General features: G+C 50.5%; 1 protein-coding gene across 4 annotated transcripts; it reads right to left on the reverse strand.

The window, feature by feature from the left end:
- Nucleotides 1-6,412: 6,412 nt before the first annotated feature.
- On the reverse strand, nt 6,413-13,174 carry C4H3orf22 (chromosome 4 C3orf22 homolog). 4 transcript variants are annotated; one of them, XM_058725761.1, is made up of 4 exons: nt 13,066-13,174; nt 9,605-9,734; nt 8,773-8,904; nt 6,413-6,785 (listed from the first exon to the last, which is right to left on the reverse strand). In XM_058725761.1, exons 2-4 carry the CDS (start codon nt 9,694-9,696, stop codon nt 6,590-6,592), a joined length of 420 nt encoding a protein of 139 aa, XP_058581744.1. In that variant the 5' UTR covers nt 9,697-9,734; nt 13,066-13,174; the 3' UTR covers nt 6,413-6,589. The 4 variants fall into 4 exon arrangements, with proteins under 4 accessions (XP_058581744.1, XP_058581745.1, XP_058581743.1 ...); XM_058725762.1 differs by having other exon boundaries at nt 6,413-6,761; nt 13,054-13,167; XM_058725760.1 differs by having other exon boundaries at nt 13,054-13,167.
- Nucleotides 13,175-20,116: the final 6,942 nt, after the last annotated feature.

Here is a 20,116-nt window from a genome sequence, read left to right on the forward strand (position 1 = left end):
CTCTGCTTCACTTTGCCATTTGCTCTGCTCCATGGGGTTGTCCGATCTCGGGGATCTCAACAAACCTCTGAGCCTCAGTTTTCCTTTGCTGCTAAATGGCACAAAAATGCCAGGTGGTCAGGAAGATCAGACGAGAGAGAGACGGAGAGCCTGGGTTACCTTCACAGCAGTGCACCGGTGTGAAGGGCTATATGGGTAGCGGGGTAAGGAGTCTGTGCACTGTGGACGGGGCGTGCTAAATTCTGCCTGGAGGGGCAACTGGGAGAACTTGGGGGGGGAGTCTAACCTTTCGATCTGCTTAGGCTGAAGATCAAAGCTGAAACCAGCTCAGTGTGTATATGTGTGTGTGTGTGTGTGTGTGTGTGTGTGTGTGTGTATTTGCAGCGTGTGTCAGGCCGCTTGGCAAGGAGTATCCACCCTTCTGGCTTTGGGAAGACAGCCAGCTGTGGGAGTGCTCCCTTAGGAAGGACTGAAAGTCCCCTTAGTGACTGGTTGAATATATGGTGTCCTCTTTCAGTTTCCTTGGATGATAAAGTAAAATGCCAGTACTTTGGGAAGAACAGGGCAGGGTACACTTGAGGTTTGAGAAACAGACATCAGAACACAGCTGAGGTAGGACAGCTTGGCAGGGATGAGGCCAAACTTCCCTGGTGGTGCCCCCACACCCTGCAGTGAGGGCCTGTGAGCCTGGTCACAGGGCCAGGCTGGCCGGGACCGGCAACTCAGTCACATTCATGCCTCGGGTTTTGTTGATGTTGTTCCCTGTGTCTGCAGTGGATGCTCTTCCCTCCAGGCCAGTCCTAGGGTTCCCTCTTCTCAGGAGCCTGCTGAGGCCTTCACGGCCACTGTGTTCTGGGCCCTGCCAGTGGGGCTCAGTGGCAGCCAGCCCTGTGAACTTGGGGAGGGGCCGCCTCTGGGCTCCCTGTGAAGTCTCACCCCACTCACTGGAGGGCTGTGGAAAGCCCAGGATCCTGAACCGTTACCAGGGGGAGGGGCCGGGCCTGTGACATGCCCGGAGGCCCTGTGTCCTTGTTCCTGGCCCCTGTTGCCCACATGCTCCCCCGTATGCTATACACACAACCGTGTCCCACACCACATCCTGGTCAGCTGTCGCACACCCACTTCGATGGCACACACCTTTGTTCCGAGCTTCCTTGGTGCCCACACAGCCTGTGATGTGACCTGTTTGCTGAGGTTATCACCCACTCAGGTGTCACCCAGAACCAGGTGGTCACCTTTAGAAGTCACCCTCCCGTTCGGTCATCACACGACCTGTTGCCATCTCCTGGGTGCCTGCTGCATCCTGTAGCTCATCACATGCACGCACACTCCGTCATGCGGGAGAGGCACTCCACTGCCCGCCCCCAGCTGATGGCACCTGATGTACTCTCTGCTGTGACCGCAAGGCCCACACCCCAGGCCTTCTAGGGTTAGAGGCACCCCTTCCTCCTGTCCTGCTGGCCCTGGGGGATTCGTCGTGCTCCGGTGTCCTCTGACCTGCTTCCTCTCTGGCTGGCGCCAGAACGTGTCTGTCCTCACTGATCACAGGCTGACTGCCCACCCCTCAATGGCAAGGTCCCAGCTGGGTCCTCCGATGGCCCGAGGAAGACGGGGTCTCACGTGAATAGCTGGACAAGACAAGAGGGCGCCCAGATTTTCTGTTAAAACGCTGCACCAGTTCCTAAAGGGATCCAAAGCACAAACTGGGCATTTTATTTTTTTTTTTTTCTTTTTTTTTTTTTTTCAACGTTTTTTTTTTTTTTTTTTTTTTTTTTTGGGACAGAGAGACACAGAGCATGAACGGGGGAGGGGCAGAGAGAGAGGGAGACACAGAACCGGAAACAGGCTCCAGGCTCCGAGCCATCAGCCCAGAGCCTGACGCGGGGCTCGAACTCACGGACCGCGAGATCGTGACCTGGCTGAAGTCGGACGCTTAACCGACTGCGCCACCCAGGCGCCCCCAAACTGGGCATTTTAATGTACTGGGAACTTTTATTTCCTGGTTTTCCATCTCTCAGAACTGAGTGGTGCTGGTCACCACCCTCCCCAGCGTGGAAGTGACACCGGTGGGTTGGGTTGCAAAGACTTGTTTAGAATGTTTTAGCGTTCTGCTGTTTCTGGCTTTGTCAGGAAAACGTTTCCCGGATTTTTTGTAGTTATGGTATTGGTTTGTTTTTGTTGTGTTGTGTTTTGTTTTTTCAGTTTTATTTTGTGGCTTTGTCATCCAGGCGGCTTCCTGGGAGGCTTATTTCCATCATTTAAAGTTGTGCTAAAAAAAATCCCCGGTTCTTTGTAACAACAGCACTTCATGCATTATTCAGTTTCGGAATCGCAGCCAGTGGCATCTGCTGGCCTTGGCGACTGGCTGGGTGGCCTCCGGGTGAAGGCAAGGCTCATAGCTGCTCAGGTTGCTGGGTCGTTACGGCACCCTGCCAGGTCGGTGGGCCATGCCTCGGGGTGCTGCCCTTCCCCACGGGCCTGCAGCCCTCTTCCTGGGGTGAAGGCGCGGCTGCCTGCGGCACAAGTTCAACAACGGTGACTCCTCTTGTTCAGCAGAAGGGAGTCAGAACAACTGCTCCATGGAGCCACTGGGGACACAGACTCCTTCTCTCCTGTTGCTCCCCCGTCCCTAGGCTGTAGCCCTCCTCCACGTGGTCCGCAAGACCAGATCGTCCTCTTCCCAAGCATCAGAATGTTGAAGACGCAGACTGTGGATGGATTCCACATTCTTCCTCCACTCAGGTGCCATCGGCCAGAGCCTACCATAGCAGCCTACCTACCGCTATGCCCCTGCTTCAGGGGAGACTGGGGACAGTACCCACCCCACCCCCGGCCCACATCCCGCTAACCACTTCCAGGTACTGTGCCCCAGTGGCTCCCAGCCACCGCACCTGCAGCCCTCCTGTGGGTTCCCTCTGACCTGCTTGGCCTGAACACAGGGATATTGGGTGTGAGGGAGTCGGTGTCCCCAGGCAGCCCTCAACCCACGTCTGCTGGAAGTTGGGGGACAAATACTGCAGCCTTTGCCCCTCCGGTGGGATACCATTGAGGCATGACCTGCAGAGTTCTCCCCTGGGATTCAGTGGCGCCAGCTCAAGAGCACACCCCCTGCCTCCTTTCTCGTCCCCATGTCTCTCTGGGGCTTCCTGGAATCTCTTCCCAATGACACTACTTGCATCCATATCCTTATCTCCAGATCTGCTCCAGGGGGAACCCAGCTTGGGATAGGGGACCAGTCAGGACTCCATTGCAGACTTGCTTTTATTTCATTGGTCCCTAAATGATCGGCAATTGGGTTAATTTGTGTCCGTTAGCGTTACTGTGCCGCGGTGAATGTCCCTGCATAGTTCTCGTCCTGCGTGTGTGGGTACGATCGCAGGATAAATTCTTAGAAGACAGATCCACACCCCTGGGCATGCTGTTGACTGTGCCTGTTCCTCGGGTGGCTTCAGCTCTCTGCCGATGTATGTTTTACTGTGGCTGTGCTCATGGCACCAGGACAATCCGGGATCTGGATGTTCGCACTTAAATGCTGGTGGCATGCCCCAGGTTGCTCTATGGGCCGCTGTGATATGCTTACCTCATCCCTCTGCACTCAAACATTTAGGTGTTGTCCATTTTCCTGTGAGGACTCCTGCTGTGCATGCTTCCTGAAAGGTCTGTTTTCTTCTTTGAGGACATCATGGACGGAGAAACACTCGGCACACAGCAGGACCGACAGACAGCTCCTTTGTTTTTTTCTATTTTACTTATTTATTTTTAAGTTACATCCAAGTTAGTTAGCATAAAGTGCCATAATGATTTCAGGAGTAGAATCCAGTGATTCATCCCCTGTGTGTCCCCAACAAGTGTCTTCCTTGATGCCCCTTACCCATTTAGCCCATCCCCCACCCACAAGCCCTCCAGTAACCCTCAGTCTGTTCTCCGTATTTAAGAGTCTCTTAGGTTTTGTCCCCTTCCCTGTTTTTATATTATTTTTGCTTCCTTTCCCTTATGTTCATCTGTTTTGTCTCTCAAAGTCCTCATATGAGTGAAGTCATATATTTGTCTTTCTCTGACTAATTTCGCTTAACATAATACCCTCCAGTTCCATCCACGTAGTTGCAGATGGCAAGATTTCATTCTTTTTGATTGCCGACTGATACTCCATTGTGTATATATACCACATCTTCTTTATCCATTCATCCATTGATGGACACTTGGGCTCTTTCCATACTTTGACTATTGTTGATAGTGCTGCTATAAACATTGGGGTGCATGTGCTCCTTCGAAACAGCACATCTGTATCCCTTGGATAAATACCTAGTAGTGCCATTGCTGGGTCATAGGGTAGTTCTATTTTTAATTTTTGAGAAACCTCTATGCTGTTTTCCAGAGTGGCTGCACTAGTTTGCATCCAGATAGCTCCTTCTTCCCTAAATATTCTTTTTTTTAATGTTTATTTTTGAGAGAGAGAGAGAGACAGAGTGTGAGTGGGGGGAGAGGCAGAAAGAGAGGGAGACACAGAATCTGAAACAGGCTCCAGGCTCTGAGCTGTCAGCACAGAGCCCGACGTGGGACTCGAACCTATGAACCATGAGATCATGACCTGAGCCGAAGTCTGACGCCCAACCGACTGAGCCACCCAGGCGCCCCTCGAGATACTCATTTTAAAAGGTTAGGAGGTCGGGGCGCCTGGGTGGCGCAGTCGGTTAAGCGTCCGACTTCAGCCAGGTCATGATCTCACGGTCCGTGAGTTCGAGCCCCGCGTCAGGCTCTGGGCCGATGGCTCGGAGCCTGGAGCCTGTTTCCAATTCTGTGTCTCCCTCTCTCTCTGCCCCTCCCCCGTTCATGCTCTGTCTCTCTCTGTCCCAAAAATAAATAAAAAACGTTGAAAAAAAAAAAATTTAAAAAAAAAAAAAAAAAAGGTTAGGAGGGTGGGGCGCCTGGGTGGCTCAGTCGGTTAAGCGTCCGACTTCGGCTCAGGTCACGATCTCGCGGTCCGTGAGTTCGAGCCCCGTGTCAGGCTCTGGGCTGATGGCTCAGAGCCTGGAGCCTGTTTCCGATTCTGTGTCTCCCTCTCTCTCTGCCCCTCCCCTGTTCATGCTCTGTCTCTCTCTGTCTCAAAAATAAACGTTAAATAAATAAATAAATAAATAAAAGGTTAGGAGGGAGATGTGGTTACCTTTGGCAGAGGGAGGCGGCAGCGGGCCGCTGGAGAAGAAGCTCCCAGGCAGGTGTAAGCATCGGTCACGTGTCACTTGATCCTTCTGCTGCATCACAGGCGTGCAGCACTGTATTGTGTATATATCAAGTAGGACACAGCTGTGCACGTTGCAGGAAAACTCCTGAGACACACACGGTCCAAGTGGAGGTCAGCTGGGTCCGACCCCAGCAGGAGGGGGCCCTGGGGGTCCCTGCTTCCTTCTACCACCAGATGCTGCATGGTACACCAGGCCTGCTTCCCACCTGGGCCTGGAGGGAGGGAGGCCCAGAGTCCTTTGCTGGGGTGTCCACCCTGCGGCAGTCCTCTGCACCCCAGACACCCCAGGAGCAGGCAGCAGAACTGACTTCTGCCTCCTGCAGGCTGAGAACCAGCACCCACCTGTCCCAGGGCCTGGGGAGGGCCCCTTTGCAATTCTCACTCCACTGGGGACCTCATTCCCCCTTCTTTCTGGAATAGGGCCCTTGTCCACCTTACTCAGTGCAGCCCCCATAGCCATTTTCAGGGTCCCCACACCCTCTCTCCTAGGGAGAGGGCTATCGTTAGTGTCCCCAATTTTATTCACCCAAGGACTCCAAGGTGACATCCTAGTCCCTCTCTTTGTAGAACAGAGCAGAGGAAACCCTCACATCCTCAGCAGGCACCCTCCTACCTAGTGCCGCCATTACAAACTCCAAAGCAGTTGGTATTACGTATACTTCCTTTGAAGACTTTGTAATGCACTGACGGCGTGCTGTTAGGTTCATGTATGAAAATTGCTGAAATTAGTAGCTCTGTCGCCAAGTTCCCCAGTTCTACCCAGAGGTAGATTGTTACCTACTACACACACACACACACACACACACACATGCAGGAGCATATCAGCCACACTTCTGCTGTGCCTTTAAAAAATTCTTAATATGCTTTGTGGATTGGTCGAGAGCATTATATCAAGAGCTGTTTCTTCATTTCCGTAGCCGCCTACTGTTTCAGGGTACAGCCCTGATGTCACCGAACAGCCCCCTGTTAGTGGATATTAGGTGGCCTCCGATGCTTCGCTGTTTCTTAGGGAGCTGTCATGAATGTTTTGTCCACATACGTTTCCTCACATGTGTGAGTACATCTTTGGAATCAGTTCTTGGAAATGACGTCCGTCCTCCCACTAACTCTCACGCCAACCCCTCAAGATTAAACATAGATGAGAACACGGAGGCTCAGGAAGCAAAGTGCTCCATGCAAGTGGATACAGGATGTGAACCTGCGATGTTTATTTACACGGTGTGGGTTCTGAGGAGATGAATAGCCCCTTCGAGGCGGTGCCCCCCACTCAAGTTCACCTCTGTCCGGGAGGGCGGGCACTGGGGCCGCTGCAAGGTGGCCGAGAGGGAGGCCGCACAGAGCCGGGCGCTAGGAGAGGCCTCTGGAGGGGTGGGCAGCATGGGCACAAGTGAGGGCAGCAGGGACTCCTGACCCAGGGAAACGGTGGCTCAGTAGCTTGAATTCCCAAAGGTAGTTCTGTGGAGGCAGCAGTGGCGGGGGGCTGAGGCTGGACAGTGATGTAAAATCTGGTGCCCCAAGCCTAGGGAAGCCACGCGGAACCCCGCTGGTCCAGAGACGTCGGCCAGGGCCACAGCCAAGTCTCTGCTCCCAGCCCAGACCTGCCCTGGGACCCCACACCAGCCTCTGCTGCCCCCTAGCCAGCCCCCCACCCCAGATGTCCAAGTCAGAACTCCTACGTGGCCAGGACTTGGTCCCCCAGGCCTGCCCAGACACTGAGTGAGTGTCATCTTCGTGCCTGCCAGAAGGTTCACCAGCGTTGTGTGAGGCCACCGATCCTCCCCTAGGCAGCGTTCTCTAACAGCTACATCAGGTCTGGACATGCTACCCTCCTGCTCCCCAGACTTCAGTGGCTCCCCACTCCCCCTCAGACAAATGTTGGCATTTAACGTTCTCCCCTACCTGTCTCCTAAGCATCCCGAAAAATGGCACTTCAAATTCCTTAAGTGGGACATTAATCTGTCCCACCTCAGGACGTTTGCACTTGACTTCTGCTGCCTGGAGCATCTCTTCGTATAAGGTTCTTCGTATAAGGTTCTGCTTCTCACCCGGGCCCCCATGCCCTCTCTTACCCTCTCTCCCCATCCACTCTTTGCCCTACTTTGGCACCTGCTGGCCATGGCCGTTTGGCCCCCAACAATCCCACTCTGGTCAATTCCCCAACAGAGGGCTGGTGGGGGTTCAGGGGGCGGAGGATGAGGTGGGGGATCTCTGCCGCCTGCTCCCCATTACTTCAAGCCTTTGGCAGAGGCCCCACAGCCACAGCCCCCTGCCTGCCCTGGAGCTCACGGCCCCTGCCCACTCCTCCACCCCAGGGGAGGGACTGGCTCCCCACTGGTGCTGGCCCCTGGTGGGTTGAGAAGCCCACGGCCTCCAGAGCTCCCTGACACATCCGCTGACCACTTCGGTTTGTCCTCCAGATCTCTGCTCTGTGTCATCCGCCGGGAGACCTCTTCCCATAGCAGACCCTTGGGGCAGGCCCCAGCACCAAGAGTCTGGGCCCTTGTGCACAGCCTGACTGGTCCCCACAGGACACCTGGCTGGAAGCTGATTCCATTCTGCAGCAGTAGAAGCTGAGACTCAGGACCCCCTGTGCTCTCAGACTCCAGCCTCTGCAGTTCAGTGCCCACTGGATCGGTCCAGACAGTTGGAGCAAGAGCCCACAGCCAGATGAGGGAGGGAATGTGACACCCAGGACAAAAGTCAGGGCCAGTAGGGGCAGGGAATAGGCACGCAACTGTGTGCGTGTGTGTGTGTGTGTGTGTGTGTGTGCCTGCGCGCAAGCCTGAGTGTTTTAATTGCTTCTCCGGATATCTGGTTAGGGGACTGTGCAGGTGTCTCTGTGACCTGCCAGAGGTGATATACAGTGTGTGGAGCCAGGGGCTTGACCAGTCAGAACAGACACAGGGCTTGGAGTTGGAGGGAGGCGCAGAGGCAATCAGGGCAGAGCTAGGGTCTTTGGGAGGTGGGGTGATGCCCGCCCCCAAGGGTCAGGGAAGCCCTTCATTGTGTAACAGCTGGTGGGTGCCAGCCAGCCCACTGACAGGGCGAGTACGTGAAATGTTGTGTGGTGGGGTCTTCCCAAGGGTTTCCGGGTGCTTCACCGTGTGTGCCCGTGGGTGGGAGGTGCATTCACGTCTATGCGGTCAGTTTAGAGGTGGCCAGTCCAAGAGTCCCTTGCAAGTGCCTCCACCCTCAGAGCAGGCTGCACGGAGACCTGAAGCTTGCCGGCCCTTCCTCTGCTTTGCCTGTGCCGTGTGGAAGGATGGCGGCAAAGCCCCACCCCCTCAGGCCTGCTTCACCACCTGCGGACGGGGCCCGCCCGCCCGAGGGTCCCCTGCAGCCTCTCCCACAAACTGCCTTGCTGTGGGAGGAACCACCGGACATTAGCGCCTCCCTTCTGGACCTCGGTTTCCTCAGCTTAGACGTGGAGCATGCTGGGTCATGAACGTCTGCGTACAGACCTGGGGTGGGAGGCTTGTGTGTGGTCAATGGGCAGCGGTGGCTGTCCACATCCTGGGCCTGACACTTACCCTCTGACTGGAATGGATCTTGTTGGCACCAGCATCTTCTGCAGGGGCAGCTGATCCCGCAGTGAGTCATTTCTCTTCGTGGCCTCCCAGGGCTTCGGGAACTCTGCGTTGGGGGCCGTCAGCCAAGAGAACCTGCAGTGGGGCACCTGGCATCTTTAGGTGACCGGCAGCCATCAGCCACATGAATAGCTCTTGGTCATCTGGACCTTTCTGATTGCCAGGTGGCATTCTAAGTGCTTTATCAACATTAACCCACATGTCAATTCACAACCGTGCTATGAGGTAAGTCTGGTTGCCAACACTTTGTAGATGAGGAAATGAGGCAGGGAGAGGTCAAGTGACTTGCCCAAGGTCACACAGCTAGGAAGCCCTCCAGAGTTGCTGCATTTTTTTCCCCCAGGACCCTACACAAAACATTTAGTAACTGCTGCTGGCTGAGGCCCCAGAGCTACCCAGTCTGGGGGTCTCTGCTGCTTTCTGAGTGCCCTGGGGGCTTTACAAACCAGTCCCCACCCCAATCTGATCCCATCACATGTTTGGTAGGGGGAGGTGTTCACGAACATGCTCCTCAGGTGGTTCCTGTGAGGCCACTGGCCCAGAGGCAAGCAACTGGCTATGGCTCTGGGATGGCCCCGGGGGTCCTGGGCACCCACCTAGAGGCTGTCAGCTCAGATTGGGATGGAGGTGGAGAAGGTGAAACCCAGACCGTCACAGAGCTGCACAGAGCTCCCTGGGGATGAAAAACCCCACCCCAGGCCCAGGCCATGGAATGTGCTAGGGGGTGAGCTGAGGGGAGGCGGGACTTTGCCCTAGTGGTGGGGAGGTCTTGTACCTGTACGGAAACTTTCTGGCAAAATTTTCCTGGGTCTTGGTGCTCCTCTTCTTATATTGGGGGTACTTCTTGGGGTCCTTCAAGCTCATCATGGAAGGGGATTAAACTCTGGCACACCCTTCAGCCATGGCTGGAAGGCAAGAGGAGGCATCTCAGAGCCAGAGAGGCGGTGGGAGGAGCCGTTCTGGACCCAGACCAGGCACACGGTATCCCTTGAGGACCATAGAGGGGACAGAAGTTGGGGGCCCTGCCAGCCTCGTGAGGTTGAATGAGGGCCGGGTCATGCTGGCCTGTCACTGATGCCCAGCATCACCACACTGCACCTGTTATACACGCTCTCATGTGTGTGTGTGTGTGTGTGTGTGTACGCAGCTTTGTGTACCTGCGCCTGGGATGGTTCTCAACCAAACAGCCCATCCCGAGCCCCAGCAACCAGGAATCTGTTCTCATGTCTATACTGATGGGATTTCACAAACGTTGTACCAATGGAATTACCCAGTAGGCATCTTTGGGAGCCTGGCTTCTTTCTCGCAGCATCACTCCCTTGGGAATTCTCCCAGTGGGTGGGAGAATCAGTGGGTGGTTCTTTTTTTCAGTGCTGAGCAGTATTGGTTTTATTTATTTTATTCATTTATTTTTAAAAATTTGTTTCGGTTTATTTATTTTTTTGTGGGAGGGAGAGATAGAGAGTGAACAGGGACCAGGCAGAGAGAGAGAAAGAGAGAGAATCCCAAGCAGGCTCCATGTTGTCAGCGCAGAGCCCAACATGGGCTGAAACGCACAAACTGTGAGATCATGACCTGAGCCGAAATCAAGAGTCAGATGCTCAACCGACTGAGCCGCCCGGGCGCCCCAGGGGTATCAGTTGTAACAGGAACTTCCAAACAGCCTTCCAGAATGGCTGCACCGTTTCTGGTACTCACCAGCCATGTACAAGGGACTGTCCTTTTAAGGCACCCAGTGCACATGCAGGTAGGTCAGGGCTGAGAACAGCAGGGGTTAAGGCCTGACCACTACTGTTTCCTTTGCCATCGAATCGCCCGACCCTTGCCCACCACTGTCTGTGCTAATGTATCTTCACCGTGGCCAGAACAGCCATCAGGTCGTGAACATGAGCTTAGAGCTTGTGATAGAGCCAGCCCCCTGCCATCCTTGGCTCCAGATTTGGTCCCTCGAGTGGACGGGTGAAGCCGTGGCGAGGGGCTGGCTCCTGGTGTGGAAAGACGCCCAGAAGCAGGGCTGGCTGACAAGCTAGTGTCAGGCCGGGACTTGGAGCAGGGCACCCTCAGCAGCCCCCCACAGCTGCCCTGCTCCCACCTCTGCAGGGAGGTCATGTCTGCCACTCTGAGAGCGGTTCTCTGACTGCACATGCGTGCCAGGCACACACACAAGTCACGTGAGCCCCAGGAGGCTTCTGCCCTCAGAAGCAGCCTTGGTGGGGGGGGGGGGGGGGCGGGGGGCAGAGGGTGACAACGACATAGGGGGAGTTGCAGACAAATGTCCCGGCTGCCTCTCCCCTCGGTGGGGACAGCTCCACCGGCCAAAGGACCCAGTGGGACTGGGCTGGGTTGCCCACCGTGGTGACCACACACTATGCCTCCTTCGGGCCCCTCCTCACTTCCGGCCCCCTGCTTGTGCCTCCTGTGAGCCGCTCCCAAAGTACCCGCACTCGCGGGCCTGTCCCAGGGTCTGTGCTGGAGAACTCAAAGCAACAGTCCTCTTCCCTGCAAACTCTGGAAATGTCTGCACTCACCAACCCATGTTGGGAAGGTGAAAAGTAACTAGCCATCCACCTAGCTTCGTGTCTCCACGCACACACATGCACAGGCACACACGCGTGAACACAGGGCCCGTGTGGCCGCCGTGTGGCTTCCCTCCCTCACACCACTCTGCTCCCTTGTCCTCCCCATGCCCCAGGCTGACCTGTGGGCTCTCTTCCCTTTCTATTCACCGCAGCTACATCCCACCCTCGGTAAAAGACCTAGTGAAATCTGGAGGGATGCCAAGGGAGAACACAGTGCTTTTCCTAAGTCTGGGGTTCTGGGGTCCCCAGGAGGCCAGTGGACCTCGGGCAAGGCTGTTCCAGTGGGGACTCGGTGAAATGGGCCACGCTGCCCATACTGCTCCCCTCGCCTCTGGGGCTATGAGGGCTTCTGGAAACCCTCACTGTGGGCAGAGGGTGTCCTTGCCTTGGGCAGGGGGTGGGAGTTGGCTGTGGTGCTGTCTGCTCCAGTGTTAGGGCACACTGACCCCGGGGTCCTCGACAGAAGCTGAATGGCCTCCTGGACACAGACGCTCCTAGTCCAAGGCCAAGCCCACCTATCTGTGAGCCCAGCACACCCCACTCACCTCCCCAGCTGGCTCGGTCTCTGATTCTGGAAGATCAGTGTTCCCAGAGGGCCTTTGCCTGGCCCAGAAATGTCAGCAGCAGCCCTGCTTATGACCTGTTCCCTCAATCCTACCCAAAGGTCTTCCTGACCCTGAGCAGGGGGCCTTTTCCACTGACTTGCCCACCTGGCAAAGAGCTTTGCTTGAGGTGGGGTCCCTTTCATAGTCCTGGCCCTACAGCCCTTTACTGTCAGCCATACTTGGGCAGGTGGCTAACTCCTGGCTATGGCTTTTGGCCCTCCTCCTCCTGAGAAGCCAGATGAGGGACACTGCCCAGGATGGTGCCTGTGTCATGGTAGGAAGCCCAGGCTCTGGGCTCAGCGAAGTGTCTGCTAAGCTCTATGCTTGACCTGATGGAGAACAGAATACGATCACCCCTGTTTTTCAGGTAAAGACACCAAAGCCCTGAAAGGTTAAGTGTTTGCCTATGTTGCTCCCCACCGGGTGAGCAGGGGAAGAGGTGGGGTCCAGAAGCCCATCGGGACTTCACAGCCTCAGACAGTCCTGAATGGGGCTAGAAGAGGTGACCGCACCAACGACGGACCCGAGGAAGAAGCCCTACCACAGGAACCTAGGAGTCTGGAGGAGGTGGGGGAAGGGACACCCCTCACACCCGCCTTGTACCTACCTGCAGACCCCCTAAGCCATGCATGTGACCCTGCAAACTGACGGGGTTGAATCTACCTCCCTCAGGGGCAGGATGGCCCCTGCAGAGCCCAGGGTGGGACTCTGACATCATAGCCTTCTGTCACAGGCACCGTCTCACTGCAGCTTCCCAAGCTGACCCGGAACTGTCCTTCCCAGCTGCCCAGACTGCCTCCCCAAGTCCTGGCAGTGATGGTCGGGGCTTAGATCAGGGCTCCCTGGCATTGCCCCTACCCAGGTGTGAGAGAGATGCTGTGCCCCTTCAACCCCCAAGACTGGTCCCAGAGCATGGAGGCAGGGCCCTGGCAACAGCACTCTCTTGGTTCAGCAACGTAAAGAAACACAGGCCTTGGTGCACAGAGCCTCCAGCTGGAAACAAGTGGGCCATTGAACTGTTCAAGCTACAGGCTACTCACGGGCTGGCTTACGTGGTGCCAGAAGGGCGGAAGCTGGCCATGATCCTGGCTTCCAGGCTACCCCAGGAGCACTGGCCCTAGTGCCCCAATAGGCCAGGCCCACAGGCTCATTGTGACATCAGAAGCCCTTGAAGTCACAATCAGTGACACCCCCAGCTGCTGAACTATGTGGTTCACAATCTGGCCCGAAGCCCCTCGGGCCCAGAGAATGGCTGTAGAGACAGCAGTGATGGCCTGCTGGCCTTCCTGCTCCCAGCACCCTGGGTGGAGCATGCACATGAACATATCGTACAGCAGGGATCTCTTCCATGCAGGTTCTGGGAACAGAAGAGATACCCCAGAAATAGCTGAAACCTCACTTCCATTACAAATCTCTTTCCTGGCCAACTCTGACCTGAGCCCTACCCACAGCCTAGGAATCACAGGGATGAGGGTTTGAGCCCAGGGCAGTGTGAGAGTTTAGGGCATGGGCCCTGAAGGTCAATTCTCTGTCTCCCAGTCTGGGCCACTGGCTTCTATGTGGCCTCAGGCAAGCATGTCAGTCTCTCTGTGCCTCAGTGTCCCAGACTACATCTGTGTTTGGAAAAAAATCTCTCTGGCAGGAGTGTGGAGAACAAAGTGAATGGGACCAGGAGTGAGTGTGGGTAGACCAGGTGACCAGCAAAGGCAGTAATGCAGATGAGAGGAGGCGGTGCCTTGGGATGAGGTGGTGATGGAGATGGAGGGAAGGGGGTGGGTTTGAGAGATGTCCAGGAGACAGAGTTAACACAGAGCGGTGGTAGAGCCTGTGGGAGGGTCAATGAGGATTCTGGGTTTCTTTTACTATCACTAGACGGGACTGGACTAAGCCTTGGAGGGAGACTGTGGGTTTGGCCTCGGTCTGGTTGAGTTTGAGATGTCTTTGAGGCATCCCTCCACTCAGGCACGTCATAGATCTGGGTCTGAGGTCCAGAGGGGTGAGGTCTGGACCTAAAGTGAGTTTGGGTGTTGTTGACGTATCAGTGCTAATCGAAGATCATCATCCAAATGGGAGACAGTGTGGAAGGAGAAGAGAGCAGTGAGCTGAGTTAAGATACTCCAATATTTAACGATCAAGTGAGTATTTAGTGCCTGCGACCCAGCCAGAGGCACAAAGAAGACAAAGTAAATAGTGTCATGGAAGCCGGGGGATGGTCACAGCTCAAGAGGCATAGACTGGTCAGCGGTGTCGGTACAACAAGGACGCAACAAGGTGAGAAGGAACAAATAACTGCGGGTTTTAGGGCTGTTTAGTTTTATGCAAAGCTGTTTTTGTGGAAGCACGGATGCCAGATTACGAGGAGTTGAAGAATGAGGTGAAGGAGTTGAACCCGGGTGGTATGGCCATTTTGCCTGTGCTACATGTCCCCCAGCCACTCTCCATTCTTTATTCTATTAATGTGATGTATTACATTGATTGAGTTTCTTATTATGAAGTACACTTGCATTCTGGGGATAAATCCCACTTGGTCATGATACATAATCCTTTTAATATGCTGCTGAATTTACTTTGATAGTATGTTGTTGAGGATTTTTGAATCTGTATTCCTAAGGGGCATTGACCTGGACTTTTCTTTTCCTGTAGTGTCTTTTTCTGGCTTTGGTAGCAATATAATCCTGATCTCATAAAATGAGCTTGGAAGTGTTCCCTCCTTTTCAGTTTTTGGGAAACTTTGATAAGGATTGGTGTTAATTCTTTGTAAATGGTAGAATTCACCAGGGAAGCCATCTGGTATTTCGTTGAAGATTTTTGCATCAATATTCATAAAGCATATTGGTCTTAGTTTCTTTTCTTGAAGTGTCTTCTTCTGGCTTTGGTATCAGGGCAATGCTGGCCTCTTAAAGTAAGTTAGGAAGTGTTTCGCCCCTCTTCAGGTTTTTGGAAAAGTTCGGAGGGGATTAATATTAGTTCTTTAAATGTTTGATAGAATTCAGTAGCGAAACCATCTATCCCAGGGTTTTTATTTGTTGGGTGGTTTTTGATTACTGAATTAGTCTACATACTATTTATCAACCTATTCAGATTTTCTATTTATTCATGATTCAGTGTTGGTAGGTTGTGTGTTTCTGGCAATCTGCCCATTTCATCCGGGTTATCCAATTTGTTAGCATTCAACTGTTCATACTACTCTCTTATAATCCTTTTAATTCTATACAATCGGTAGTAATGTTCCCATTTTCATTTAAGATTTTAGAAATTTGAATCTTCATTTTTTTTTTTTTTTTTTTTGTCTTAGTCAATCTAACTAAAGGTTTGCCGATCTTGTTGATAATTTCAAAAATCAACTCTGGTTCTGTTGATTTTCTACATAACTTTCTATTCTGTGTTTTATTTTTATTGTAATCTTTACTATCAGCTTTCTTCTGCTAGCCTTGGATTTAGCTTGCTCTGCATCTTCTAGTTCCTTAAGTTATATAATTAGATGATCAATTTGCGATCTTTCTTCTTTTTGAAGAGAGCATTTACTGCTATAAATTTCCCTCTTCACACTGCTTTCACTGCATCCTGTAAGTTTGGTATGTTTTGGGTTTTTTTGTTCTCATTCATCTGAAGGCATTTCCTAAATTCCCTTGTGATTTCTTCTTTAGTTGCATGATTATTATTATTTTTTAATGCTTTTTATTTATTTTGAGACAGAGAGAGACAGAGCATGAGCAGGAGAGGGGCAGAGAGAGGGAGACACAGAATCCGAAGCAGGCTCCAGGCTCTGAGCTATCAGAGCAAAGCCCGATGCAGGGCTCAAACCCACAGACTGTGAGATCATGACCTGAGCTGAAGTCGGACACTTAACCGACTGAGCCACCCAGGTGCCCCTAGTTGCGTGATTGTTTAAGAAATGTTGTTTAGGGGCACCTGGGTGGCTCAGTCAGTTGGGGCTGAACCCTGCATCGGGCTCTGTGGTGACAGTTCAGAGCCCTGGAGCCTGCTTCAGATTCTGTGTCCCACCCCTCCTTCTCCTCCCCCACTCACGCTCTGTTTCTTTCACTCTCTCAAAAATAAACATTAAAAGAAATTTAAAAAAAAAGAAATGTTTACTCTCCACTTATTTGTGCTTTTTCCAGTTTTCTGTCATTGGTTTCTAATTTCATTCCATTGTGATCAGAAAATACATGTGTATGACTTGAAAATTTTAAAACTTATTAAATTTAGTAAGACTGGTTCTATGGTCTAAAATACCTTGGAGAACATTCCAAGTACACTTGAGAAGAATGTATATTCTATTGTTCAGTGGAGTTTCCCAAATGTCTATTGGGTCTAATTTTGGCTTAAAATGTTGTTCAAGTGCTCCATATCTTTATTGATCTTCTGTCTGGTTCTATCTATTCTTAAAGGTAGAGTATTGAATTCTCTATTATTGTAGAACTGTCTATTTCTCTTTCCATTTGCTAATTTTTAATATATTTTGGTGCTCTGTTGTTAAGTGTATATATGTTATAATATTTATATCTTCTTTAAAAATTTTTTTAATGTTTATTTATTTTTGACAGAGAGAGTCAGAGCATGAGCAGGGGAGGGACAGAGAAAGAGGGAGACATAGAATCCAAAGCAGACTCCAGGCTCTGAGCTGTCAGCACAGAGCCTAATGCAGGGCTTGAACCCATGAACCATGAGATCATGACCTGCGCTAAATTTGGACGCTAAACTGAGCCACCCACGTGCGCCCTTTACCCTGATTCTAATGGTGGTTTTACAACTGTATTTAAACCAAAGAAATTGTCATTTTTTTGTAAGTCAATTGTGTCTCCATTAAAAAATTCTTTTTTCAAATTTGAAAGCTCTGAGCTTGTGTTTAGGGCTTACTGAATTTGGATTTCACTGTCCAATTATCTAACAGGGAAGTTTATTTGGAGACCCTTATTCAGTATCTTTAGGTCATTCTCAATGGGCTTGTCAGAGTCCCTGGAGAAATCAGACTCTACCAAGCTCTGGCCAGAGCAGGGTGACCGCTGGTTGCCAGAGTTCCGGGAGCTCAGTGGGAGGAACTGTCTTGGGATTCAGTATGTATTTGCTCACTTCAGGACTGTGCTGGGATAGCACTGATGCCTTCATTTGATCCCAGTGCCCCTAGTCAAGAGGATTTGGTTTTAACCATCTCCAGAAAATAACTTTCCAGGTTTTGCCAGTGTGTGGAAAATGCTCTGTAGAGTGTCAGGGAGGTGAGAGCCTCACTCTTTCTTAAATGGGCTTTCAGTTATCTTGATGTCAGCTGGCCCCCCCACCCACATCCTCCAGAAGTACATGGCGTCCCTAATTTGTGAGACTTTGATGACTGGATGTGAAACCAAGCTGGTTTCTTGACTTTCCCCACACCTGATTATAAATTTTTAAAACCTATCTATCTTCTTTTCTAAAGAAGAATTCCACTGTTGTTTGCCTCTGCTGCGATTCTGAGGGAAATTAAATAATACCTAAGTAAATAAGGAGACAACCCTGTTTCTGGATTTGAAGATTTAATATTGCTAATATGGCAATACTACCTAAAATGTTCTACAGGTTCAAGGTGGCCCCTGTCAAAACCATATCAGATTTATGCAGAAATCAAAAAGCTGAGTCTAAAATTCACATCGAATTTCAAGGGGCCCCAATTAGCCAAAATAATCTTGAAAAAGTAAAGCCCATTTGAAAGACTCACACTTCTTGATTTTAAAATTGCTACAAAGCTACAATAATCAACAGTGTGGTACCAGCACTGGGAGAGACACAGATCAACGGAATAGAAACAAAAGTCCAGAAATAAACCCACAATTACGGGTTAATTGATTTTGACAAGGATGCCAGGACCACTTGGAGACCACAGAATAGTCTCTTGAACAAATGGTGCTGAGACAGCTGGACAGTTCCACGTGCAAAGGAATGAAATTGGGCCCTTTTCTCATACGATATACAAAAATTAACTCAAAATACATCCAAAACCTAAATATATAAGAGTCTTGCTAAAACTAACAACTCAGGCAACAACAGATGTTGGCGAGGATGTGGAGAGAGAGGATCTCTTTTGCATGGTTGGTGGGAATGAAAACTGGTGCAGCCGCTCTGGAAAACAATGTGGAGTTTCCTCAATAAATTAAAAATAGAACGACCCTATGACCCAGCAATTGCACTACTAGGAATTTATCCAAAGGATACAAAAATGCTGATTCAAAGGGGCACATGCACCCCAATATTGTTTATAGCAGCGCTATCAACAATAGCCAAAGTATGGAAAAGAGCCCAAATGTCCATTGACTAATGAATGGATAAAGAAGATGTGGTACATAGATACAATGGAATACTGCTTGGCGATGAAAAAGAATGAAATCTTGCCATTTGCAACTATGTGGATGGAACCAGAGGGTATTATGCTAAGTGATAGAAGTCAGAGAAAGACAGATACCACATGACTTCACTCATATGTGGAATCTGAGAAACTCAACAGATGAACAGAGGGGAAGGGAAGGAAAAATAAGATAAAAACAGAGAGGGAGGCAAATCATAAGAACCTCTTAAATACAGAGAACAGACTGAGGGTTGCTGTGGGGGGTATGTGGGGGATGGGTTAAATGGGTGATGGGCATTGAGAAGGGCACTTGTTGGGATGAGCACTGGTGTCCTATGTTAGAGATGAATCACTGGGTTCTACTCCTGAAGCCAAGACTATACTGTATGTTATCTGACTTAAATTTAAATTTAAAATAAAATAAAAAATAAAAGATATTCTATGATATATGTATAAATATATATATTTATATCTTTATATATCTTTATATATATATATATATATATATATATATATATATATACATAACTCTCAGAAAGAATCTTCTAAACTCTAAAACTCCGAGAAAGAAACATAGGTGGATATCTTTGCCACCATAGGTAAGGCAAGAGCTTCTTAAATATAACACCAACAGCATAAGCAACCAAAGAATAAGCAGATAAATTGGACCCCATCAAAATTAAAACCTTGTTTCTTCAAAGGACAAGAAAATTAAAAAATAACCCATGTGAGGGGAGAAAATAACTGGAAAACACAAATCTGATGATGGCTCAACATCCAGACTCTGTGGCACTCTTACAACTCAACAACAAAAAGACAAAACATTACCTTAAAAATGGGCAAAGGACTTGAATAGGTGTTTCGCCAAAGCAGAAGGACAAGGAGGCAACTAGCCTATGAAGAGATGCTCAATATCATCAGACCTCAGGGAAATGCAAATCAAAACCACAGGAGACACCATTTCCTGCCCATCCGGAGGGTTATTATAGAAAGAAAGAAAGAAAGAAAGAAAAGAAAGAAAGAAAGAAAGAAAGAAAGAAAGAAAGAAAGAAAGAAAGAAAGAAAAACAAGCGTTAGTGAGGAGGAGGAAAAATCAGAACCCTTGTGCATTGTTAGTGGGAATGTAAAATAGTGCAGCCTCTGTGGAAAAACAGCAGGGCAGTTCTTCAAAAACTTAAATGTAGAATTACCATATGATCCAGCAACTCCACTCTGAAGATATACCCCAGAGATCTGAAGACGAACTCGGAATGATACTTGCACAGGAAGGTTCACTGAAGCATCCGTTACTCATGACAGCCAAAAAATGGAAACAATCTGTGGCTGTCAAGGGACGAACGGAGGAATAAAATGTGGCCTGTCCATACAGCGGAATCTGAATTGGCCTTAAAAAGTTCTGATCCGTGCTACCACAGGAACTTTGAAAACACCAGGCTGAGTGGTATAAGCCAGACGCAAAAGGACAAATATTGTGATTCCACTTATATGGAATATCTAGAATAGACAAATTCATAAAGGCAGAAGGTAGAATGGAGAGTGCCAGACACTGGGGTGGAGTGGGGAATTGGGTGTTACTGTTTAATGGGCCAAGTGCCCCTGAACTGTACTCTCTTTTTATGTTTATTTATTTTATTTAAATTTTTAAAAAACTTTTTAATGTTTATTTATTTTGAGAGAGAGACAGCGAGCAGGGGAGGGGCAGAGAGAGAGGGAGACACAGAATCTGAAGCAGGCTCCAGGCTGTCAGCACAGAGCCTGATGTGGGGCTCGAACTCACGAACCGTGAA

This window comes from Neofelis nebulosa, chromosome 4 (genome assembly GCF_028018385.1).
Source record: "Neofelis nebulosa isolate mNeoNeb1 chromosome 4, mNeoNeb1.pri, whole genome shotgun sequence".
Lineage (NCBI taxonomy): Eukaryota > Metazoa > Chordata > Mammalia > Carnivora > Felidae > Neofelis > Neofelis nebulosa.

What these genes read in the sequence shown, in the direction of transcription:
- C4H3orf22 (XM_058725761.1), bottom strand. Translation starts at nt 9,696, where the DNA reads ATGATGAGCTTGAAGGACCCCAAGAAGTACCCCCAATATAAGAAGAGG. An exon ending in GCCAGAAAGTTTCCGTACAG is followed by an intron (nt 8,905 to 9,604) that starts GTACAAGACCTC and finishes GCCCCACTGCAG; the next exon opens with GTTCTCTTGGCTGACGGCCC. An exon ending in AGATCCATTCCAGTCAGAGG is followed by an intron (nt 6,786 to 8,772) that starts GTAAGTGTCAGG and finishes TCTCTGGACCAG; the next exon opens with CGGGGTTCCGCGTGGCTTCC.